The 26,667-nt window shown below is 40.3% G+C and overlaps 3 protein-coding genes across 4 annotated transcripts in view; all 3 read right to left on the bottom strand.

The window, feature by feature from the left end:
* LOC146965785 (uncharacterized) overlaps nt 1-5,215 on the bottom strand; it is a 97,524-nt gene extending 92,309 nt beyond the window's left edge. Inside the window, exons 1-2 of the mRNA XM_085763975.1 lie at nt 5,181-5,215; nt 4,982-5,081 (exon numbers count right to left, since the gene is read on the bottom strand). Coding sequence (XP_085620101.1) covers nt 4,982-5,081; nt 5,181-5,215 — 135 coding nt within the window. The remainder of the gene's footprint in view (nt 1-4,981; nt 5,082-5,180) is intronic.
* Nucleotides 5,216-8,307: 3,092 nt separating this feature from the next.
* chchd7 (coiled-coil-helix-coiled-coil-helix domain containing 7) lies at nt 8,308-26,405 on the bottom strand. 2 transcript variants are annotated; one of them, XM_085762940.1, is made up of 4 exons: nt 26,351-26,405; nt 24,405-24,473; nt 22,820-22,918; nt 8,308-8,601 (listed from the first exon to the last, which is right to left on the bottom strand). In XM_085762940.1, exons 2-4 carry the CDS (start codon nt 24,468-24,470, stop codon nt 8,497-8,499), a joined length of 270 nt encoding a protein of 89 aa, XP_085619066.1. In that variant the 5' UTR covers nt 24,471-24,473; nt 26,351-26,405; the 3' UTR covers nt 8,308-8,496. The 2 variants fall into 2 exon arrangements, with proteins under 2 accessions (XP_085619066.1, XP_085619065.1); XM_085762939.1 differs by lacking the exons at nt 8,308-8,601; nt 26,351-26,405 and adding an exon at nt 21,355-21,682.
* LOC146965784 (E3 SUMO-protein ligase ZBED1-like) lies at nt 11,387-13,826 on the bottom strand. Its single transcript, XM_085763947.1, has 3 exons — nt 13,732-13,826; nt 13,251-13,509; nt 11,387-12,784 (listed from the first exon to the last, which is right to left on the bottom strand). Exons 1-3 carry the CDS (start codon nt 13,788-13,790, stop codon nt 11,387-11,389), a joined length of 1,716 nt encoding a protein of 571 aa, XP_085620073.1. The 5' UTR covers nt 13,791-13,826.
* Nucleotides 26,406-26,667: the final 262 nt, after the last annotated feature.

Genomic DNA, 26,667 nt, shown 5'->3' with positions numbered 1-26,667 from the left:
GATGCAGATTATTTACATTAAAGCCTATATAGAATCACTGGTGTTACAGTATTGGCATATGTAGGCTTTGTGGCCCAATTCACTGCATAAATCATGTGTCCATTTCTTCACTCAGTGCACTGAATTGTATGAAATGATGTTTAATCACATTTAATATATGTATACTGCATTTTGGGGTTGGTTTGTGTGTGCCAACCAACCCCGACCAAAACAAACCCACTTTTGTGAATATATGATGTTGCCCAGGTAACATCACTCATCAAAGACTTTCAAGTTTCATATCAAATTGAAGCTGACTCCCATCTCTACACACTGGAAGTAACACATTTCCAATATCTTTATCCAAAGCAATTTTATAACACTTTAAGTGCGGGGGGCAGTTTTTTACTTTTGGTACTAAAAAACTGATATTTTGCCCTCAGCAAAAAAGTGAGTGAGTTTCAGATGTTTTAACAAACTAAATAAGTGCAGCTCAAAAAGATGATTATTTTGATGTCACATTTGTGAGTCTGTGACCAACAGGAGGCCAGAAAACAGGGGTGTGCCAACCAACCCCTGTAGCCAACCAACCCCGGTCTCTCCTACAACACAGAGTCATGTCATGTTCAAAGACTCTCAGATGACACAGCTATTGTTGGGTGCACGGTGGGAGGTCAAGAGGAGGAGTACAGGGGTGTGATTAAAAAGTTTGTGCACTGGAGTAAGGAGAACGGTTTGCTGCTTAATGTAGCAAAAACCAAAGAAATGGTGGTGGACTTCAGGAGGAAGAAGTCCCCACCTTCTGTTTGTATCAGTGGGACTGATGTGGAGACTGTGGGGCAATGTAAGTACCTTGGTGTCCTACTGGACAGCTGGAGTGGGCAGGAAACACTGAGGCTGTTTACAAGAAGGGCCTGAGCCGCTTGTACTTTTTGAGGAGGCTTAAAGGGATAGTTCACCCTAGAATGATATTTCGCTCATTATCTCCTCCCCCTCATGTGGACTAAGGGCTGGAAGAAGTTTCAGAGTCCTCCGTCCCTTCTCTGAGTTACAGGGGGTCTTGGCGTAGCAGTGCATTTCAATGCAGCGGTTGTAAAGGGACACCGGAGCTCTTCGTAAAAAAACACACACAAAAAAACATCCAAATACCTCCATGCTGCTCGTATGTAATGTCCGTCTTGTGCTGAAGCCCCAAATTGCGTAATTGTCCCGAAAAAAATTAAATAAGTCTATATTTTAAGCTTGTTTGTAGCGGAAGCTTCTCGAAGCTCCTCTTCCTGGTCCGTCCAAATCTCGCGTGATTTGTGCCGGCGTCAGTGCGGTTACTGCGAATCACGCGAGATTTGGACATTGAAACATTGGGCATTGGTGCATTGAAATGCACTGCTACGCCGAGACCCCCTGTAACTCAGAGAAGGGACGGTGGACTCTGAAACTTCTTCCAGCCCTTAGTCCACATGAGGGGGAGGAGATCATGAGCGAAATATCATTCTAGGGTGAACTATCCCTTTAAGTCTTTTAATGTGTTTTATGTGTTTATTCTGTGTTTTAATACACTATGTGTTTTTATGTCTTCATGTATTTTTACTCAGTGTGTTGTGATCTGTGTTGTTGTCTGTATTGTCTTGCTGCTGCTCTGTGACATTTTAAATTTCCCCTCGGGGATTAAATAAAGTATTTCTAATTTCTAATTCTAATAGAAGAGCAGTGAGTCACAACCAGAGGAAATGAAATGATTTTCACTTCATCATCAGTCGTGTTTCATTCTGGAGAATCAGCACCTGACGGGACAAACACCTGCAGACACACACACACCTGCAGACACACGGCCTGAACTGGAAAGATACAGTCTCACCTGGACAGTGTGTGTATATAGGTGTGTACATCTGTGTGTAATATATATTATAAAACGTAAAGGTGAAATCCGGCGATCTGATTGGTTGTTAACCATTATACCACGGCTACTATTCTAAAGCCTTATTAGTCAGGTGCAAATATGACTTGACCCTAAAAAAATTCTAACAAAAGGTTTCTCAGTTGTTTTTTATAGTATTAGATGTCCTTAATAACATACTAAAAGTTTACCAAAATTTGACCACTAGAAAGGTGTTATTTTCAAGATGGCGTCCAAGATGGATAGGAAGCCTGAGGAGACACCACAGGTGAATAGGGTAAAATTTTTAACTAACAGATATCACCATGAAACTTCCCAAGTTTATCACTTACATTAAAACAAATATTTTTTGTATTACAAGTTTTGTCAAATTGTATGTTTAAATATGTAAATTATGCAATATCTCATTAAATATGCGCTAATTTGCATATCCGAAATCTGAACAATGGATAAAAGCCACTTTCAAAATTCTTGTTTTATTTTGTTGACATACTAGAGTCAGAAGTTTTTACAGAGGGGATTTTGGATATCTCTCTTTATCACTCTGTAAATGAGAAAATACTGTCACCAGCCCTAAAAATTCAAGTTGGTCGTGTTTTTAGGAGTAAAATGTTGTATAAATCAGGCTATGAATGATATATCAACAATCCCCTCTGTAAAAACCTTCAGAATATAGAAAGGGATCAAACTGGAAGGTTTGGTGTCTGTAAGTGCTGCTGAAGTGGAGATTTCGGGCTCTTATACAACATTTTACTCCTAAAAACACGACCAACTTGAATTTTTAGGGCTATAGTATTTTCTCATTTACATAGTGATAAAGAGAGATATCCAAAATCCCCTCTGTAAAAACTTCTGACTCTAGTAGGGTGAAGTCAGGTAAAATGGGCCACTTTTTGGTAAACGATTAATAAGACCATCAAAAACGCTATGCATGAAATCCATTGATATTTTTAAAAATCGACATAGGTCTCTTAAATGTTTCTGTGTGAAAAAAAAATTAAAAAGTATAATTATTTTGGAATTATGAGAGTTAAAGTATCGGGATATCCCCTCTCGAGGTACGATGAAGGTTCAGGTAAAATGGGCCAAGAGAGAACAACACAGTAATTTTAGCAGAAATCATTTAAATTTTAATAATTAATTGACACTACTACTAAACTACAACACTAAACTTAACATTAACAGTGAATACATAAGAGGTTGAAGACATTTTTTAATCTTAAAATGCATTTTAAAATTGCATGATCATGTTGTTGCTATGCTCTTTGTTAACTGACTATGTTATAGGCTCTTTTACTGTGTGTGTATGTGTGTGTGTGGCATTATAGATGCCATTTTTTCCCCCACAGTGCTAATGGTACCATGAGTGGCACTGACCAACCTTGGATAAATATCTAACTTTGAACATGTTTTGCACCCTCAATTTCTGTGTAACTTCAGTGTAAGACTGTGTTTTGTATGTGGCCCATTTTAGCTGAAATGCATGGCTCAATTTACCATGATGCATTAAGGTAAATTGAGCCACCCACAAAAAATGCATTTAAATTAAAAATAAGTAAGCTTAGCAAGAATTTTGCATTCTATCCAATGGGGGGAATCACAATGTGTATTATAAATCACATTTTTTATTGTAGATCTGTTTTTTTACGGAGTTATCAACCTTATCAGTTTCAAGTGAAATTTGTTTGCCAGGCCACTTTTCGCACACTTCTCCTCAGCAGGCTGGATATAAAGCATTGTCCCACCCACAACAGCAACCAGAGACTCAAATCAATTGTTTTTTTTTTCAAGTACAGTTGTAGCAACAATTTGAAATCATTTACAGCCATTGCCTGTTAAAACTTAAAAAGCTAGGAGGCTCAAACCTTAACTGGCTCATTTTACCTGATGGCCCAATTTACCTGATGTCACCCTATGTCAACAAAATAAAACAAGAATTTTGAAAGTGGCTTTTATCCATTGTTCAGATTTCGGATATGCAAATTAGCGCATATTTAATGAGATATTGCATAATTTACATATTTAAACATACAATTTGACAAAACTTGTAATACAAAAAATATTTGTTTTAATGTAAGTGATAAACTTGGGAAGTTTCATGGTGATATCTGTTAGTTAAAAATGTTACCCTATTCACCTGTGGTGTCTCCTCAGGCTTCCTATCCATCTTGGACGCCATCTTGAAAATGACACCTTTCTAGTGGCCAAACTTTGGTAAACTTTTAGTATGTTATTAAGGACATCTAATACTATAAAAAACAGCTGAGAAACCTTTTGTTAGAATTTTTTTAGGGCTAGGTGTTTTTTTTTCATATATGCACCCGCCTATATCACAGCGTAGGCTATCACTCCGCCTCAGGCACGTATGACTGGTATGAATGGAAGTTGTTGTCATGTATCCATGACAACGGACAGTTGCAGTCTGTAGCAACAGACAGTTGATGTTTTTACGATTTTGTTTTTTGTTTTTTTCCATGCCATTTGTCACCTGAAATGTTATTTCTTTTCTGTAAAGCATTTTGATCATCTGTCCGATGTTGTAAGGTGCTATATAAATAAACTTTATTATTATTATTATTATTAAAAAATGTAGTAAAGTAGTGTAATTGACATGTTGAAGGTGAACTTTGACCTCCAGAGGGTTAACAATGGTAGAGGGGACTGAGCAGTGACAGAGCTACTTGGAGCTAACGTCTGGACAGCTGGAACAGATTTTTATTCTGCTGGAAGAAAACTACATGTCCTCTTTCATATTGTCATTATTGGTAACCGTTTTATAAAAGCAACATATCCCTCCAGTCCTCCAGGTGGTCTCTGCTCATTCTACCACTCTAAGGAGGAACAACGCCACTTTAACATGATGCACACAGCACTTTGAAATTGACAGCTGCTAGAATTTTTTAACTGAAGCACTTTGTGAATGTTTCTATGTTGTCTGATGTCTTGTTTGTCCTAATGCTGCTCTTTATGCCTTTTTAAATTGCCCCTTGGGGACAAATAAAGTGTTTGATTGATTGATTGATTGATTGATTGATTGATTGATTGATTGATTGATATTGCTTAAATATACATCAGTGTGTGTGTATATGAGTGTGTGTGTGGTCCCACCAGCTTCCTCTGCAGCAGTCTGTAGACCTTCCTCCTCCGGGCCACGTCGCTCTTCAGTCGTCTGGCGGCGACGAGGAGAGACGACATCCACACAGGAAGTCTGAGGTCAGAGGTCACAGGTCAGAGGTCAGAGGTCACAGGTCAGGCTGGGTGTGTGTGTGTGTGTGTTGGGGGGGGGGCAGAGCCACCTGTGTCTCACCCCAGAGAGCGGCAGAGCTCCACGTAGTCGTCCATCACGCCTCAGCTGAGGAGGAAACAGTCACACAGTCAAACTAGAACTAGAGCTAAGGCTAACATAATGTAGTAAACTGTAATAAAACTAGAACTAAGACTAATATAATGTAGTAAACTGTAATAAAACTAGAACTAAGACTAATATAATGTAGTAAACTGTAATAAAACTAGAACTAAGACTAAAATAATGTAGTAAACTGTAATAAAACTAGAACTAAGACTAATATAATGTAGTAAACTGTAATAAAACTAGAACTAAGACTAATATAATGTAGTAAACTGTAATAAAACTAGAACTAAGACTAAAATAATGTAGTAAACTGTAATAAAACTAGAACTAAGACTAATATAATGTAGTAAACTGTAATAAAACTAGAACTAAGACTAATATAATGTAGTAAACTGTAATAAAACTAGAACTAAGACTAAAATAATGTAGTAAACTGTAATAAAACTAGAACTAAGACTAATATAATGTAGTAAACTGTAATAAAACTAGAACTACAACTAACTTAATGTAGTAAACTGTAATAAAACTACAACTAAGACTAACATAATGTAGTAAACTGTAATAAAACTACAACTAAGACTAACATAATGTAGTAAACTGTAATAAAACTACAACTAAGGCTAACTTAATGTAGTAAACTGTAATAAAACTACAACTAAGACTAACATAATGTAGTAAACTGTAATAAAACTACAACTAACATAATGTAGTAAACTGTAATAAAACTACAACTAACATAATGTAGTAAACCTAAATAAAACTAAAACTACAGTAAAATAATGTAGTAAACTGAACTAAAACTAAACCTAGCACTAGCTCCAAGCTCCAGGTTTGATGCTAAACTGCAGTAAAGTAAAGTTTCATCAGATAACAGCAGCTTAGTTGTAGTTTTCAACTACAACTAGACTAAGATGAAATAAAAACTACAACTAAGACTCAATAAAAACGGGTCATTTCCTCAACAATAAAAACTAAACTAAACTGATTTATCACTTGTTGAACTCATTAAAACTAAACTGAAATAAAACAAACTGAAAAACTAAATAAAAATAAAAACGAATGAACATTTTAAAACTATAACAACTTGACACGTCACGGTCTCTTACCTTATCAATAGTTAATCGATACAGACGGTGATTAGCAGCAGTTCAATTAGCTGCAGTTCACCTTCACCTGATGACGTCTGGGCCCGCGAAAAGACGTCACGTGTGGGCGGAGTCAGCCGGGTTAAAGGTCACGTGACCTGTTGGCCTCTGTGTATGTCTACCTTTTTTTAATATATATACGCCAGGGGTAATTTATAAGTTTACAACAAAATGTTCAAGTTTTCACATATATTGAAAGTCTTAATCACTTTCTGGTTGCTTGAAAAGTTGATGGAGGTTATGTATTGCTTGAGCTCACCGTTAAAAGCAGTAAAGGAAGGTTTTTTTTTAATGAGCTTACATTTGTGAATATAAAATTTTGCCATTAAAATAATAAGGTTGATAATAAAAGTTATGTTGGCTTTTTCCTTGTTTTTTTTCAGGTCAGGGAGCCCAAACAGAACATTCCTCCAAAACAAAATAAAACCACCATCAACATTGATAGCAACAAAATTACAAATATCACTCCATAGTTTTTGCACAATAGGGCAGAGCCAAAACACATGGGTCACAGTTTCAGCAGGTACAGAACAGAAAGTACAATTCACATCAATGTCTTTTTTAAATCTTTTTACAATGTGGTCATTGGATGGATAACATTTATGAATAATCTTAAATGAAATTTCTCTCACTTTATTAGTTAACAGGTATCGGTTGGGTAAGAGCCAAATCTTCTTCCAGTCGGTGTCCTCCATAAAATTGTTCCAGTATGAGATCACGTATGGAACTGTGGTGGCATCCCTTTTAAACAGGAGTCTTATTCATTTATTGTTTTTTCCATGGTTGCCGGCCAGACAAGCTTTACCTATTGGATGTGTATGTCTACCTCATAGGTCTACCTGACCTAGAGCACTGTAACAGAGAGTAAGGACAGCATCGGTCCAATGGCAGCGCCTCCTGGTGGACAGAACTGACATCTCTGCATTGTTGGTGAATGAGCAGTGTGGTGTTTTCAATAATTTAAGGACATTTATAGATCACCCACGTTAATAGCATCATTGAGGATCCTTTACAGATAAACATTAACACATAGGAGAGTAAAGAAAACAATAAACAACAGTTGTCTACATGAATGTTTCAATCTATATTTTATAATAAACTAATTCTAAGTATAATCTGATATGACCAAGACACCTAAAAACAAAAACACGACCGTTTTCATCAATTTACCAGCAAGTGGGCAACACACATACATGGGAGTGAATGGGTTTTCTGGGCGCTGTTGCAATACCCATATCCTGCCACTAGGGGGCAAAACCCTTAAACCCTTAAACCCTTAGACCCTTAAACCCTTAAACCCTTCAACCCTTAAACCCTTAGACCCTTAAACCCTTAAACCCTTAAACCCTTAGACCCTTAGACCCTTAAACCCTTAAACCCTTAGACCCTTAAACCCTTAAACCCTTAAACCCTTAGACCCTTAAACCCTTAAACCCTTAAACCCTTAGACCCTTAAACCCTTAGACCCTTAAACCCTTAAACCCTTAAACCCTTAAACCCTTAAACCCTTACCACGGGAGTCAATGGTGGTGTCCTTACCCTCTTTTACAGCGCTCTAGTCAGACCCTAACCCTGATATAAAACCTTCCAGACTGACCTGCAGGGCCACCGTAGTTCAATAACTCAACTCCTGCTTCATCATCATCACTGGACGTTATTTACCTGTTGCCATGGTGAATAATTTCATCAAAGCTCCATTGATTAGCTACATTTCTTCTTTTTATTCTTTTTTTTACTCTCAGTCGTCATGGAGACGGTGAACTGAACACACCCTGATCGCCTGTTTGATCTCCAGCTTCTGTTGAGTCGGGACGTTTCTCGTACAAACAAGAACAGAATTATATGAAATCTTTTTTATTATTATTATTATTATTGACACCATGCTGTGACATCATCAATAAGCTGCTGTGACATCATCAATAACCTCCACAATAAATAACCACAGGCACTTCCTCTTTATTTCAGAATAAAAGTCCAGCGACACACAATCACTCAGTGACCTGAGGACGGTTCAGACTGAAGCAGCAGCATCACAGTCTGGTGGACCGGGTCCTGCTGGTCCCGGTCCTGGTCCTGGTCCTGGACTTGAACCTGGTCCTGGTCCTGGTCTGTGCCGGTCCAGAACCTCAGTAGGGTTTTCCTCCGAGGGCCGTGAGCATCTCCGTCCTCTCCTCGGCCGTCGGCATGTCGGGCTTCACTCCGCTCCTCCTCCTCTCCAGCATGATGTTGTGCTGCAGACACACACACACACACACACACACACACACACACACACACACACACACACACACACACACACACACACACACACATCAACACAACAGCTGACTACAACTAGGACACACTGAGGCCCTGTTGTTTACACGACAACGCTCGCGGATGAAAACAGTAACAGATATTTCATGGGATGGGCCTTTAGTTTAGACGGCGGCGGCGTTTTGGCGGCTCGGAAACGCAAAAAAAGTGAAACCGCCTCCAGAGTGGGAATCTTAGGCCGCGTTCAGCCTGCAGGCAAATCGCGTCTCCCGCTCTCCAAAGGGAATGGATGGATCCGTCGACAGGTTTGGACTCACACCGTGTCCTGACTGGATGCCACGCGAGCGAGCGACAGCTGCTAAATTAATGGTTTCCTATTGTAATGTAACTGGCCGCGAGCGATGCAGCGCGATGCGGCGTGACGCGACGCGACGTTTAGAGCCCGATGCCCCGTTTCTATTTCTGTCGCTCGCGTCGCGTTCAGCATCAGAAATCAGCGGCCAAGAATGCCCCCCCAAATCATGATAGTTTTTCAGAAACAAATATATTTATATCTGTACGTTATCATACTTTAGAACACGGCTCTCTTGAATACTCGATTCTGATTGGTCAATCACCAATATTCTGCGGTGTTTATTTCTCGATAGACCACCGCTGAGCGGACCGTTGCTAGGGACTCCATAGCAACGGCCGACTCTGCATGTCCGGTCACGGCCGCTGTTTTGCTGAGCCTCCTCCCGTTCGTGCATTTGAAGCCTTTGATAATCAATCAGTGGATCGATGGATTACCATACACGTTACGATGTATTGTGTGTAGTCGTACCTGTCATAAACAAGAGATTATGGGGTGCGTTTGTGTCGCGGAGCTACAGAGAGGAGAGGAGCTGTGACACGGTCAGAGGTTCTGATGCAAGTTTACTTTTCAGCCACGATGTGGAAATAACTTAGGAGCCTCCACTCTCCCTGTAACAGGTTACAAGTCGTTTATCAACATCACTATTAGTCCCAAGCTGTTTAATGACGGTAAAAATGAAACATAAAGTAAATATCCTGCATACTTTCTCTTTTCTGTGCTGCGCTGGTCAGAGCGGCGTCCCGAGCAACGGTCTAATTTTACATGAATAAAATCTCTTTTTATCATTATTTTGTGTTACATTATTGAATGATTTAGTTGTAGGCCGTGTTCTAAGCGGGATAATGTATAGTTGGTCGGTTGTTATGGAGAAATAAACCCCGACAGGTTGTATGGAACCCCGACGCGAACTATACATTATCCCTTACTTAATTTTCATTAATTTACCGTTGTGATCACGTCTCATTATTCTCCCGATGTCGGCTTGTAAACGAGATTGCGCTGATGTGACAGCGGGGCAGAGCTGCAGCTGCTGTGCTGTGATGGACCTAATCAGACTGGTGGTGGTCCACAGTGAACCAGTCTGGATCCTCCACCGTCACCAGATCCCCCAAAAGCCCCCGCAAATAATACATGCACAAGAAGTTAAGTGGCAAGTTGCATCTTTTCGTCGGCTTATTTGCGGTATTTTTTTTATTTTTTTTTATCTCAACGTCACTGCAACATGCGGCTCTCAGTGCTTGTCTGTTGTGTAGTTAGAGCTGTGTCTCCCTCCTGTTCCCCAGGTAGGAGGGGGGCAGTAGCCCACCAGGGCTGGGTGGTAAAACAGTAGCCTATAAATTGTGAAATAACTTTTCTTCGATAGAAATATGAGACGTGGTCGATAGGTTTCATTCATCCGTGTTTTGGCAGACAATACAAATAGCCAATGATATTGAGATTTCCACCGCGCCGAACCAATCACGTGGCTGGAATAGAGCCAGTCAACATGTGCATTTGTTTGGGTTGCTGCAGACGTGCACAGCAGCTGACACCGCCGGTAAAAAAAAAAAAAAAAAAGAGAGAGAGAGAGAGAGAGAGAGAGAGAGAGAGAGAGAGAGAGAGGGAGAGAGAGAATGAGTGTTGTCTCGAAAAAAAAAAGTGAAGGAGAACTTGGACAAGTGACTGAAAAGACGCTGGTGCGCAATGGGGACACCAGGCAGGTGGAGCGGACCGCGGCCGCTCTGCTGCTCACCTCATGTGTGCGACACATAAAGGCCGCTTCAAGGAGACTAGCGGACTTTTTTTTTTTTTAACAGCCTCTTCATTCATCTTGGGCGGGGGGCGGTGCGCCGTCTTATAATGTTACAGAAAGCCCTTCATTATTTTTTTGCCACTCGTGTTCCTACACTATACAACTTGCCGTTGGCTGTAGGGCTGCCACAAACGACTATTTTGATAGTCGACTAGTCACCGACTATTTTTTCCGATTAGTCGACTAATCGGATAATGCGTAAATTTAATGTGTAACATACATCTTATCGCACCAGCATGCAGCTGCTCTTATATAACAATCATTAGCTTTCAGCTTGAAGTGTTTAAGGTATATGCTAACTAAAAATGAAGACAATTAAAATGATAGTTCATTAAACCTTTAATGAAATATGCTTGTAACAAACAATTATTTAACTGTGTAGACAGTGCAAACAGCTGAGTAAAAGGATATAAAAAATAAATAGGCCTACTTAAGGCTTTTCTGTCCTTCATTTTTCTTTGGCATCAAACATAGCTGCAATGAGGTAGGCACCTGAATCTAAGGAATTATTAAAGATTTGGTCTCACAGACTCAAATAACAAAAGTGCATTTTGTGCTCAGTGCTCACAACTCTATTCAACTGTACTACACTCTGACTCTATATAATCCCAAACTACACAATGCTCTTGTTCATAGCCAGGAAAGTTAGCATTTCTACATGTTTTGGAGAAAGGCTTGCTCTCTTTTGAGAGCAGATGTTCCCTGCTGCAGAGAAAATCCGCTCCGACGGGGTGGAGGTTGCAGGGATGCACAGAAAAGATTTAGCTAGCTTTGACAGTGTGGGGAAACGCCCCTCATTTTCACTCCACCATTTCAGAGGATCATCCTTTTTAGAGAGTGTGGCCTCTCCAAAGTACATCCGAACTTCACTGACCACAGCTTGGATCTTGCGGTCCTCCTCAGATTCTCCATCTTCATTTTCACTCAAACTGTCTGTGTCAGACTGAAGGAGGGTTTCCAGAGCACTCTTTCTGCCTGAACCATTGGCCCTCTGCAGTTTTGCATCCTGTGTCCCAGTCGTTTTTCCTTCTTTTACAGCAAGCACCTCAACACTCCCCTGCAATCTGATGCTATCTTCAGGAGTCAGAAACTTCAGTTTTCTGTATCTGGGGTCCAAGGCCGCTGCAAGAATAACTGGATTTTCTTTGTCTGCTGAGATAGTGCAAACACTGCCCCATCTCTGTGTTATCCCTTTTTCTGCACTGGTAATGAAAGATTTCCCTGAGCTTGTCTGGAATTGGCTTTGGTGTACAGCCCGTGTCAGCCCTCTGACCACCTGTGGAAGACCTGAAATGGTTGTGTACTGCTGTCCACTAAGGTAAACAGTAGCGGTCTCAAAAGGCGCCAACCCTTCCTTCAGTTCTTGAAGCAGTTCCCACTGCTCTGGCTTCAAGTCGAAGTAGTGTTTCCCCCTTGGAGTGACCTCGGGATCGGAGAGAGTGGCAGTGAGTGGCCAGCGTTGTTCGAGGAGTCTGTCTATCATATGGAATGTACTGTTCCATCTTGTACTGACATCCTGGACCAGTGCATTTTTCTTAACATTCATTTGCTCCTGTTTCATCTTTAACTTTGTACTAGCCAGCTCGCTTCTCTTAAAGTGCTCGACTAGCTGCCTAGCAGCACCTAGTGCTCTGCTGATGGTGTTTTCTTTGAGTGCAGTGTTGACTATGAGCTGGAGTGTGTGTCCAGCACAGCGGATGGAGGCCCATCCATGTTTTTCTTCAAGCAGTCGCATTGCTGCCACCATGTTGGAACCACTGTCGTGAACTACTGCTTTTATTTTTGTGGGCAAAATGTCAAACTTTGCTAAAACCTCTTCCATCCATGTCATTATATTTGCACCAGTATGCCTCTCCTCAAGAGGCATGGTGGAAAGATTGAAGGTCTTCATCTTCCAATCTTCAGTCAGGAAATGGCAAGACACACCAAGGTAAGCCTCTGTTGCACGACTGGTCCACACATCAGCAGTCAGAGTGAGGGAACTTCTGATGCCTCTGAGGGTCTCCTTTACCTTAAAGACATGAGATGATTTGGAAGAATAGTAAGCATTAGGAAGAAAATTATATACAGTATCTTTTTTCATAACAATATTTGTCAGTTTATGCATCAAGCTTTAAATTTATTTATTAATTCAATAATTCAGTTATCAAATACAGGTAAGTAGGTTAAATAATAAACATGTGTGTGTGTGTGTGTGTGTGTGTGTGTGTGAGTGACAGAGTGTGTGTGTGTGTGTGTGTGTGTGTGTGTGTGTGTGTGTGTGTGTGTGTGTGTGTGTGTGTGTGTGTGTGTGTGTGTGTGTGTGTGTGTGTGTGTGAGAGAGTGAGTGAGGGGGAGAGAGTGAGTGAGAGATCTATGAACTTTTAATTATTAAATCATTTATTTATTTTACTGTGTTATTGTTACTTTGGCAATATTGTTTTATTACATTCATACCAATAAATCACATTGAAATTGAGAGAGAAAGAGAGACTGACCTTCTCAAAGGTTGCATGATATTTCTTCTCCATCAGTGTGGTGAAGTGGGATCTGCCTGGTAGGTAGTTGTCATGATAATCCGGATTGAACTGTTTAATCATCTCTTTAAACCCGTCATCGTCCACCATGGACAGTGGTCTCATGTCCGTGACCAACATGTTCAGTATGGACTCAGTCAGGACATTTGCTTGCTGAGGAGTACATGTAGCTGGCTTTGTGACATAGGCGTCCATTGAAGAGGAACGTACTCTCTTAGCACTGAAACATAACGTTAGAAAACATTAGCGTTAACACGTTTCCTATTCAAAACACATCACTGTTATAACGTTACAAAAAACACATGAAATATGTGTGCTGCTAAGGCTAATGAATCAAATCGTCATCGCTAATGTCAACGTGTACAGCTAGTATCAATATAAATTAGCGCTCTGTTTACGCTAATGTTAGCAGCTAATTAGCCAGTTAGCTTACCTAGACGACGGTCCCTCTTCATCGTCGTCAGCCACAACGACGTGCTTCCTCTTCAGGTGCTCGTGCATCGCACTTGTGCTGCCGTGAAAGGCAAGTTCTGCCTTGCAGATATTGCATTGCACACATTTTTCTTTGTTTTTTTTAAAATGCTCCCAAACTTTTGAGTTCCGCTGCCGCCGGGTAGCCATGATAGCCTACCAGAGTCCGTCTGATAACTTCCGGTGACATCACGGCTGACCCAGATTACCACTACTGCGCATGTGTGTCAAGGACAGAAAGGCAGATGCAGCAGTGGAAGGTGCCGCAGCAGTTTAGAGAGAAAAAACAAAGTTTAAAAAAAAAAAAAACGACGCGTCGACTATTAAATTAGTTGTCGACGATTTTAATAGTCGACGTAGTCGTGACTAGTCGACTAATCGTGGCAGCCCTAGTTGGCTGTATAAGAAACTTCTTTCTATTTAAAAGGCACAAACTTAGTATCCACTCATCTTTCAACCGGGTGCACAGAGCGCTGCTGCCCGGCCGCTGCATCCAAGCAGCCCCGGTCTGTCTGGAGCTTCTGGAGCTCAGAGCCGCTGCTGCTCTGTCCGGACCTCTGGAGCCCACATGGCGCCCGAACCGAGCCCTGAGTCCGGTTCGGCTGCTGAGGATGATGATGATGGAGAAGATGAAGAAGATGAAGGTGATGAAGGTGATGCCAGCCTCGCGCCGCGGACACTTCTTCTCTCTGATCAACTGAAGCCGGAAACTCCTCAGTAAAACTTTACATCTTTCAGATTAAAAGTCCCGGGACTCCCCCCCCCCCCCCCTCCTCCCTCCTCCCCCCACGGAGCTGCACGAGCCCCCGCTGACTGAAGAGCCACAGCGCCCCCCCGCGGACACACTCACTCTGCACACACACACACATGCAAATAAATAAGAGAGCACGTTCACAGATGTTTCTTAGCAGCATCTCTACATGTGTGACAGTCGTTCTTCTCTTTTCTTCTCTTTTCTTTTCTTTTCTTTTCTTTTCTTTTTTAAACACAAACACAAACACAACTCATTCTCCTTAATGAGACACTGATGAGCTCATCACCTGATGAGGTCATCACCTGAACCACATCTGGTTTTATAGGAAGATTATAAAATAAAAACCACTGCTGATTAAACATCGACATTATCCCACTAGAACTGCTTTATAAACTCTTCCTGAGTTCAAATATTCTGATAAATATGAACATGTTTTCTTTGCATTATTATTATTATTCAAGGTCTGAAAAGACTTGATATTATTGTTATTTAGACTAGTTTAGTCATTTTCAGTCAATAAAAGCTCTAAATGACAATATTTTTATTTCAATTTTGGGAGAAATGTTGTCGGTAGTTGATAGAATAAATAAAAAAAAATGTAATTGAATTTTACTCAAACACCTAACAAACCTATAAATAGTAAAACCAGAGAAACTGATCATTCTGGGAGTGGTCTGTAGGTGTTCATCTGACTAATCAATAATCAATATGACTGGATGACTGATCGGATCAAACTTTATTCAGCTGCAACTTTAACTTCACAGATGTTCACAGGTGTTTTTAAACTTTTATATTCTACTGAATAAATGAATAAATAAATAAAAACAAAGGGAAAAAACAACTGATCAGGAAACAAACTGATCGATATTATTGATTAAACATCATCATGAAGTAATGAACTTAATAACTAACATGTGACATCACAGCTCAGTGGATCAACTCTTCAGCTGAGTCGGTGCAGGTCGTCCATGGTGACGAGCACCACCTGCACACACACACAGGTACATCGTCATGACAACCTGATGTCTCTGTCCATGTGTGTGTGTGTGTGCTGCTCTGACCTGGTGGTGGTCTGGGTCGGGGTAGTCACAGACGTCCTGAGGGAAGACGGAGCGAACCAGAGTCTTCACCTGCTCAGGGTAGACGTAGGTGATCCACCGCCGCCGCTGGCTCTTCTCTCCTTCCTCCTCCCTCTCTTCCTCCCCCACGCCGTGAAACATCTGGAATAAAAGTCAGAGGAGCAAGAAGAAGAAGAGAGGAAACATCTGTGCTAGGGCTGGGCGATATGGTGATATTAGATGGTGAAGGATTAGAGCGTGTAGACGATCTGCCACAGTGCAGAGATCGTAGGATCGTCTGGGGCTCATTCTATAATATATATATATATTCTATAAACTACAGTTCTATGCTGCAAAGACCAAAACAAAGGACATTTGCAAAGTTTATCTAAAAGAGAAAACAACAGTTACTTTATTTGTCCTTTTTCAAGCAGCTATTTAGTGTTTTGATACTTAAAATCCTGTTAAAATGACTGTGTTGAATAAAACAAACAGTAACGTCTTCATTGATATTTTACTTTCATGTTTACTGAAAGCTCCCTTTATGTTGCAAGAGTGCACTTTATCAGAGTGTTGTTGTTTACCTTTTACTATGTTGTTTTGCACATGTTGGCCAAACTGCAACTATTTAGATTCAAACCTGTTCAGAAAGGTTCTTTGGCCTAAATTGTCTGTTTTTCTTTTTAAGATTTAAGATCGTGATGAAATCGAAATCGTGACTTCATTTAAAAAAAATCGTGATATGATATTTTTGCCATATCACCCAGCCCTAATCTGTGCTTTTATTTTGTAATCCCTCGTGACTTCCTGCTGCTTCTCCAGATCGTCATGACAACGTCCACACATCACATATAGGACATATATATAACATATACTGTATATTATAACATACATACAGTCTGTAGTCTGAGTCTCTGTCTGTGACTGTCGATCAATCAACTGTAATCAATAATCTATAATCAGCCTCTGAAAGGTCAGACTGTTACTATGACGACCATGGATGTACCCTTATAGAAAACATGTATAATGTATATGTAATGTATAGTGTATAGCTATATCCTAATGTAGCTACATGCTGTAAAGATAAAGACTAGATATCAAGTCAAGGGGATCCACAACTTCTTCTGGAAATGTTACCACTTTTTCTAGAATAAAAAAATATATATTATTATTTTATTTTTGAGAAATTTTCACCACTTTTTTAATAATCTTTTTATTTCCTTTTTTTATTTTTTTATTAGGCTACCACATTTTCTAGAATTTTTGAACAACTTTTTCTTTAAATTTTACCACATTTTTCTCAAATTTCTCAAACGATCTTCGGCCTCAGACCTAATATTTGTGTATTTCAGGGTCATTGATGTAAAACAGTTTGAGAACCACTGCTATATATAGTATAGTTACATATATATATAGTATTATATATACTATATATTACTATATATTACGTATATATAGTATTTATATAGAGAGAGAGAAGAGCAGTGATTCCCAACCAGAGGAAATGAAATGATTTTCACTTCATCATCAGTCGTGTTTCATTCAGGAGAATCAGCACCTGACATGACAAGATATACAGTCTCACCTGGACAGTGTGTGTATATAGGTGTGTACATCTGTGTGTAATATATATATATATATTATAAAAGGTAAAGGTGAAATCCGGCGATCTGATTGGTTGTTAACCGTGGTATAATGAGCATATACCACGGCTACTATTCTAAAGCCTTATCACAGCGTAGGCTATCACTCCGCCTCAGGCAACGTATGACTGGTATGAATGGAAGTTGTTGTCATGTATCCATGACAACGGACTGTTGCAGTCCGTAGCAACAGACAGTTGATGTTTTTAGGATGTTAAAAATGTAGTAAAGTAGTGTAATTGACATGTTGAAGGTGAACTTTGACCTCCAGAGGGTTAACAATGGTAGAGGGGACTGAGCAGTGACAGAGCTACTTGGAGCTAACGGCTGGAGAGGTGGGACTATTTTTTTCACAGTGAGGCTATTTTATTGGATAATATGTATTTCTGGTTGAATAAAACTAGGCTACATGAAATTGTTTGCTTATCCCTCTTTTATATTGTCATTATTGGTAACCGTTTTATAAAACTCTAAGGGGCCGAACAACGGCCCTTAGCCGTGGTATAATGAGCATATACCACGGCCTGTCGTGATATATTGCTTAAAGCAGAAGTCAGGTGAATGTTTGTGTTAATCTAAGTCTTAAATAGTTGTATCTTCCGACAGCAATCACTTCTATAGAGTGTTTGGTCTGAAACACGGGTCTGTCAGTCACTCTGCTCTGCTCTGAGCCCAGGAGAAAACTTTCCTTGTATCCTACAACCTTTATCCAATGAGGAGAGAGAACGGCATAAAGGGGCAGTCCTCTCTGTGTGTGCAGCCAAGGGATGCGCGTGAATGTGGTGATGTAGTAAAGTAGTGTAATTGACATGTTGAAGGTGAACTTTGACCTCCAGAGGGTTAACAATGGTAGAGGGGACTGAGCAGTGACAGAGCTACTTGGAGCTAACGTCTGGACAGCTGGAACAGATTTTTATTCTGCTGGAAGAAAACTACATGTCCTCTTTCATATTGTCATTATTGGTAACCGTTTTATAAAAGCAATATATCCCTCCAGTCCTCCAGGTGGTCTATGCTCATTCTACCACTCTGAGGGGGAACAACGCCACTTTAACATGATGCACACAGCACTTTGAAATTGACAGCTGCTAGAATTTTTTAACTGAAGCACTTTGTGAATGTTTCTATGTTGTCTGATGTCTTGTTTGTCCTAATGCTGCTCTTTAAGCCTTTTTAAATTGCCCCTTGGGGACAAATAAAGTGTTTGATTGATTGATTGATTGATTGATTGATTGATTGATTGATTGATTGATATTGCTTAAATATACATCAGTGTGTGTGTATATGAGTGTGTGTGTGTGTCCCACCAGCTTCCTCTGCAGCAGTCTGTAGACCTTCCTCCTCCGGGCCACGTCGCTCTTCAGTCGTCTGGCGGCGACGAGGAGAGACGACATCCACACAGGAAGTCTGAGGTCAGAGGTCACAGGTCAGAGGTCAGAGGTCAGGCTGGGTGTGTGTGTGTGTGTGTGTGTGTGTGTGTGTTGGGGGGGGGGCAGAGCCACCTGTGTCTCACCCCAGAGAGCGGCAGAGCTCCACGTAGTCGTCCATCAGGCCACAGCTGAGGAGGAAACAGTCACATGGTCATACTGGAACTAGAGCTAAGGCTAACATAATGTAGTAAACTGTAATAAAACTAAAACTAGAGCTAACATAATGTAGTAAACTGTAATAAAACTAAAACTAGAGCTAACATAATGTAGTAAACTGTAATAAAACTAAGACTAGAGCTAACATAATGTAGTAAACTGTAATAAAACTAAGACTAACATAATGTAGTAAACTGTAATAAAACTAAAACTAGCAGTAAAATAATGTAGTAAACCTAAATAAACTAAAACTAGAGCTAACATAATGTAGTAAACTGTAATAAAACTAAAACTAGAACTAACATAATGTAGTAAACTGTAATAAAACTAAAACTAGAACTAACATAATGTAGTAAACTGTAATAAAACTAAAACTAAGATAAAAACTAAAACTAGCAGTAAAATAATGTAGTAAACCTAAATAAACTAAAACTAGAGCTAACATAATGTAGTAAACTGTAATAAAACTAAAACTAAGATAAAAACTAAAACTAGCAGTAAAATAATGTAGTAAACCTAAATAAACTAAAACTAGAGCTAACATAATGTAGTAAACTGTAATAAAACTAAAACTAGAGCTAACATAATGTAGTAAACTGTAATAAAACTAAAACTAGCAGTAAAATAATGTAGTAAACCTAAATAAACTAAAACTAGAGCTAACATAATGTAGTAAACTGTAATAAAACTAAAACTAGAACTAACATAATGTAGTAAACTGTAATAAAACTAAAACTAGAGCTAACATAATGTAGTAAACTGTAATAAAACTAAGACTAACATAATGTAGTAAACTGTAATAAAACTAAAACTAGCAGTAAAATAATGTAGTAAACTGTAATAAAACTAAGACTAACATAATGTAGTAAACTGTAATAAAACTAAAACTACAACTAACATAATGTAGTAAACTATAATAAAACTAAAACTAGAACTAACATAATGTAGTAAACTGTAATAAAACTAAGACTAACATAATCTAGTAAACTGTAATAAAACTAAAACTAGCAGTAAAATAATGTAGTAAACTGTAATAAAACTAAAAACTAGAACTAACTTAATGTAGTAAACTGTAATAAAACTAAAACTAGAGCTAACATAATGTAGTAAACTGTAATAAAACTAAAACTAGCAGTAAAATAATGTAGTAAAGCTAAATAAACCTAAAAACCAGACCTATCTCCAGCCTCCAGGTTTGGTGCTAAACTGCAGTAAAGTAAAGTTTCATCAGATAACAGCAGCTTCGTTGTAGTTTTCAACTACAACTAGACGAAGATGAAATAAAAACTACAACTAAGACTAAATAAAAACTACAACTAAGACTAAGACTGAATAAAAACTAGTCAACTCCTCGACAATAAAAACTAAACTAAAACTGATTTATCACTTGTTGAACTCATTAAAACTAAAAACAAACTGAAAAACTAAATAAAACTAAAAACTAATGAACATTTTAAAACTATAACAACTTCTCTTACCTTATCAATAGTTAATCGATACAGACGGTGATTAGCAGCAGTTCAATTAGCTGCAGTTCACCTTCACCTGCTGACGTCTGGGCCCGCGAAAAAACGTCACGTGTGGGCGGAGCCAGCCGGGTTAAAGGTCACGTGACCTGTGTCTACCTGGCCTTAATATAATACATCCATGGGCCTGACCTAGAGCTCTGTAACTGTAACAGAGAGTAGTGACAGCATCGGTCCAATGGCAGCGCCTCCTGGTGGACAGAACTGACATCTCTGCATTGTTGGTGAATGAGCAGTGTGGTGTTTTCAATAATTTAAGGACATTTATAGATCACCCACGTTAATAGCATCATTGAGGATCCTTTACAGATAAACATTAACACATAGGAGAGTAAAAACAACAATAAAAAACAGTTGTCTACATGAATGTTTCAATCTACATTTTGTAATAAACAAATTATAAGTATAATGTGATATGACCAAGACACCTAAAAACAAAAACACGGCCGTTTTCATCAATTTACCAGCAAGTGGACAACACACATACATTGGAGTGAATGGGTTTTCTGGGCGCTTTTGCAACACCCATATCCTGCCACTAGGGGGCAAAACCCTTAAACCCTTAAACCCTTAAACCCTTAAACCCTTAAACCCTTACCACGGGAGTCAATGGAGGTGTCCTTACTCTCTTTTACAGCTCTAGTTCTGACCCTGACCCTGATATAAAACCTTTCACACCTGGTGCAGGTCCGTCTGGTTTGACCTGCAGGGCCACCGTAGTTCAATAACTCAACTCCTGCTTCATCATCATCATCACTCTGACTCCACTGGACGTTATTTACCTGTTGCCATGGTGAATCACTTCATCAAAGCTCCATTGATTAGCTACATTTCTTTTTTTTTTTTACTCTCAGTCGTCATGGAGACGGTGAACTGAACACACCCTGATCGCCTGTTTGAGCTCCAGCTTCTGTTGAGTCGGGACGTTTCTCGTACAAATAAGAACAGAATTATATGAAATCTTTTTTATTATTATTATTATTGACACCATGTTGTGACATCATCAATAAGCTCCACAATAAATAACCACAGGCACTTCCTCTTTATTTCAGAATAAAAGTCCAGCGACACACGATCACTTAGTGACCTGAGGACAGTTCAGACTGAAGCAGCAGCAGCATCAGTCTGGTGGACCGGGACCGGGTCCTGCTGGTCCAGGTCCTGGTCCTGGTCCTGGTCCTGGTCCTGGTCCTGGTCCTGGTCCTGGTCCTGGTCCAGGTCCTGGTCCCGGTCTGTGCCGGTCCAGAACCTCAGTACGGTTTTCCTCCGAGGGCTGTGAGCATCTCCGTCCTCTCCTCGGCCGTCGGCATGTCGGGCTTCACTCCGCTCCTCCTCCTCTCCAGCATGATGTTGTGCTGCAGACACACACACACACACACACACACACACACACATCAACACAACAGCTGACTACAACTAGTACACACTAAGGCCCTGTTTACACGATGAAAACAGTAACAGATATTTCATGGGATGTGCCTTTAGTTTAGACGGCGACGGTGTTTTGGCGGCTCGGAAACGCAAAAAAAGTGAAACCGCCTCCAGAGTGGAAATCTTAAAAACGCTCTGCTGTTGTGTCTCAATGTAAAGGGTGAAACCGCTAAAGTCTGCTCCGACTGCTACGACCTGCAGAGGGCAGCGTTACGACGGCCCAGTGCAGCCTGACGGAAACCAAGAAGAAGGAAACATTCTGGTTGTACACAGGCGTACAGACCAGAGGCTGACATTCATTTATTTTGAATCACGTGATGGACAATCACGTGAACGGGAGTGAACAAAGCACGACATTCAAAGAAGCACAAGCCAGGCAGTAGCTACGGATGGTGCGCTCAAAACGGTCCACAAGTTTTAAGTGTCTGGGCCGATGCAGCTGCACTTCACACCCTCAGAAGCCATGTTTCCATCCAAAGTGATTCGAATTACTGGGAAATGCGCATTAAAAGAAATTCGAATCGTGTGTGTTTCCATCTACGGACTTTGCACCCCCCCCCCCCCCCCGGACGGCCGGACGGTCTGATTTGAACACATTAGCGCGATTTAGCGCATATGTTTATTACCGTCATAACGCGACCCGTGTGTGTGTGTGTGTGTGGGAGAGAGAGAGAGAGAGAGTTGCGCCGCCCCAGACTTTATTAATGATAAACTCTGGATTCGCAGCCATGGTGATGAGGCCGGCGAGTGAGTGTAAACCACTGTAGGCTATAATTGTGCTAGGCCATATTAAATCAGTTTTATGGCACTTACATTAACCCTAACTGCGAACGTGAGTTATGTACCTGAATTGTAGTGATTATATTAAAACAAACGGCTTGAAAATCGGTTGAAAATTCAGTAATAGACCTCTACTGCCTCTGTAGATACAGGAAGTAAAAGTTAGACACCTCCTGCTCAAGATGGCAGCGGCGGCGACAATCCGTTCCAATGGGCAGCAGCGTCAGAGGCGGCATCTACGTATATATATCTATGCAGCTCAGTGTGATGATGTCACTCACCCAGTACTTCCTACAGTTCTTGTATCTCTGGAAATACGCCGAGCACCGGCTCTTGTCGTAGTTGGTGGCGTCCAGACAGCGGTGGGACGCGTCGCTCTCCTGAGACACGGGACAGACAGAAGACAGACAGGTTATGGTAAATAAGTCTGTATAAAGCCCTTTTCCATCTGTAACGACACCCAAAGCGCTTTACAGTTCATCACATTCACACTAGCTTCAAAAAAGAGTTATTAGAATAATAAACAAAGAGTGCTATTGTGAACCTTCCAACCCACTATTTATAATGTTATTAAAATGTTCAGATATTGTGTTCCTAAAGACAATGGAAATCATTTTTCGAGTAAAGAACAACAGCCTTCCAGCTTGTATCCTTCAGTTATTTAAATTAAGAAAAGGAAACTATCATTTAAGAGGGTTATTGATTTTTGAAATGTGTAAAGTTAGTGAGAACTAATATAAAATACAAATGTGTTTCAGTCTTAGGAGTTAAAATGTGGAATAATCTCAGTGATGAGTTGAAGACATGTAGTTCTTTGTTGAGTTTTAAGAAAGCCTTGAAATGTAAAATAATGAAAAATTATAAAATACAGTAATAAATACTTTCATCTTATTATTTTGGACTGTTGACATTCTAGGTCATTTAATTTCATAGAGTGTAAAGGAGGCAGATATAAGCCTTGTGATTCAGCCTATTCCCTTTTCGGTCACTGTATGATATTTTCTTTTTTGTGTGTGTGTGTGTGTGGTTGCAATTGTGTATAATATGTGTTGTCTAAACTGTTCACACAAAATGGTTGATTTTGATGTTGGTGTTGTATGACCGAAATAAACAAATTTCAATTCAAAATTCAAAACATTCACACACTGATGGAGGAAGCTGCCATGCAAGGTGCTAACCACGACCCATCAGGAGCAAGGTGGGTAAGGTGTCTTGCCCAAGGACACTACGGCAGCAACCGGGACAGAGCGGGATTCAAACCTACCGAACCGCCAACCCTCTGATCATTGGACGAGCCGCTCTACCACCTGAGCCACTGCTGCCCGGGTTAGGTGTGTGTGTTTAGTTTAGTTTAGTTTAGTTTATTTAGATCCCCATTAGCTTTTGCCACGCAGCAGCTGTTCTTCCTGGGGTCTTTTCATCATAATAAATGACAAATACAAACCATTAACACACAACACATTAATACATAAAACAGAAAATACATACAGAAAACACATACTCAATACAAAAAAACAAAACATCCAAGACAAACACTTAACATATGTTACCCGCTCCTACATTGAATCACTACACAACAAGAATACCAGGACCCAGTTTACAAATATAGGCTACTAATGGTCAAAATTGCGAGCAAAATAATAATCTCTTAGTTTCATTTTAAAACGAACCATGTTTCTTTGTTGTATAACATGGTTAGTTTTAAAATGAAACTAAGAGATTATTATTTTGATGTGTGTGTGTGTGTGTGTGTGTGTGTGTGTGTGTGTGTGTGTGTGTGTGTGTGTGTGTGTGTGTGTGTGTGTGTGTGTGTGTGTGTGTGTGTGTGTGTGTGTGTGTGTGTGTGTCTGCAGGTCGTGACCTCACCTCGATACACGGGTTGATGTCCTGGTTCCTCAGCTTCTTGGCATTTTTATCCATTTTCCCGTCCATTTACTATATCTGTGAAGACGACAGAGTTAGAGACAGAGATGATATGATATGAGTCAGTCTCAGTTCATGTAGTTTAACATCAACACAACTCACAAGGAAACTCAGACTGAACTAAACACCTGCAGAGACATGAATATTGAATATTGAATATTGAGTCCTGGTATCACAGACACTCTGAGTGTTTCCAGATGTTTCTTATTAACAGCTGTGGACTCCTGATAATCAAACATCTGGTCTGGGATCAGTTCATCGTCTCTGCTGAACACGTTACTGGTCAAACTGTTATAGGCTATACAATCAACATGTAGCTACACAAACACATTATATTACAACCAACACAACACCACAGTTTAACTCTCAGCTCCAGGTCTACTTCATCTTCATCATCATCATCACTACTTTATTCCTACTATAGATTTTAAATCCTCTGGTCTTTGCATCTCATTCTACTTTTTTTTCTTCACTGTTTCATTATAAACCTTCCTCCTCCTGTTCTGTTGTGGTGTATGAATATGAACCTGTCATGTCTCTTCTCCTAATTAAAAATCAATTATCAATTATTGATCAGAGTCAGTTTGCCGTAGTGTCGTAGTCCTCAGAGTGAAAATCAACTTGCAAAGCCAATATTCACATTTCCTTTCCAGTCATGATCCTCACACACATTATTGTCGCTATGTCCATGTTTCACCAGTGTTTAAAAAAAAAGAAAACTGCAGATTTACTGGTTGCACATGCACAAGTAGATGAAACATTTACTAGCCCCGTCTTAAAGTTTGGGGGCAGACTGGAGCTCTGGTCCTGGCTGGTCTCTGGTTAGATGGTCTACACATCCACATCAAATCAACTGTATTGTCATTCGGTCTGCACTGTTTCTTCCAGGAAATCAATGACAACACACCTCACACACGTAGTCCAGTCGCCTACAGTTGTTGTTAAAGTGCAAAGTGAAGATGATGATGAATACATAATCTAACAACAGAAGCAGCTACAGTGTCATGGTGCAGCTTCAGATAAGTGAAGCATTGATCAGCATGTGGAGAAGCTGTAGTAGATCAACACTAGTTCAGTCTGGTTTAAACCTGCTCCTCTGTCTCCACTCTGAACTTATATTTATGTATTTCTGTAGCCTACTATATGAGCAATAACAAACAACCTCCAGTGAAACCTCGTGTTTCCAAGCTGCAGCCCCACACACACACTTCCCTCAGGTCTGGGCTATGTAACGTTCAATGACCTTCAGTTGAGTGTTACCAAACAGAAAGCAGTGAAACTTTTCACCTTTTTAGGGCTACTTTTTAATAATAATATTAATAATAGTAATAGTAATAGTAAAGTTGGAGCGGTGTGTAGCTCCAGCTGTGAGCGGAGCTGCAGCAGCTCTACACCGACCTCTGAGCTCCGTCCTCCGGCCGCTGCTCTTCTGCTCCTCCGCTCCTCTGGTGAAGGTTACCAAGGTTACCGGTGAAGGTTACCAAGGTTACCGAGCCTTTAAAAGGACCGTGGCGACCGACGCTCTGTCCCCGGCTGCGGTGCTCTCAGGCCGGCTGCGACTCGTCAACATGCTCGGTGTAGCGGCTAGTGGCTAACGGCTAGCGGCTAACGGAGCTAGCTGAGCTAACAGAGCTCCAGGCTGAGGCTAACGGAGCTAACGGAGCTAGCTGAGCTCCAGACTGAGGCTAACGGAGCTAACGGAGCTAGCTGAGCTCCAGGCTGAGGCTAACGGAGCTAACGGAGCTAGCTGAGCTCCAGGCTGAGGCTAACGGAGCTAACGGAGCTAGCTGCTAGCTGAGCTCCAGTCTGAAGCTCCGTGCTACTCGGCTTCAGGCTTCACCACAGCTCTAGTCTGTACCATAGGTCTGTACACACGGAGACCAGACGACTCACCGGCGCTGCTGAGCGGTGAAACTGCGGAGCCACACGGCCGCCATCTTGGCTCAGTCCGCTCCTTCATGTTCTACTGAAACAACCAGAACTGGATCAGTTTGTACGTCAAAAAGATGCAGTTATGATTCTGTATACTTAAAATTTATATATTTATTTACATAATCTGTACTTTGTTATGTTGCCAAGCATTTATAAAACCTATTCTAGCATGTGATTGTGTTTCCTCCACCAGAAAACTGCATTTATTTAGTCTGTAAGTCATTATAATAAAAGTTCCTATAAACGTAAAACACTCTTTGAACATCTAACTAAT

The sequence above is a fragment of the Trachurus japonicus genome, chromosome 20 (genome assembly GCF_045865225.1).
Source record: "Trachurus japonicus isolate A0001 chromosome 20, Traja_1.0".
Taxonomy (NCBI): domain Eukaryota; kingdom Metazoa; phylum Chordata; class Actinopteri; order Carangiformes; family Carangidae; genus Trachurus; species Trachurus japonicus.
The sequence above is the reverse complement of the archived record's forward strand: the minus strand, read 5'-3'. Positions and strand labels throughout refer to the sequence as shown.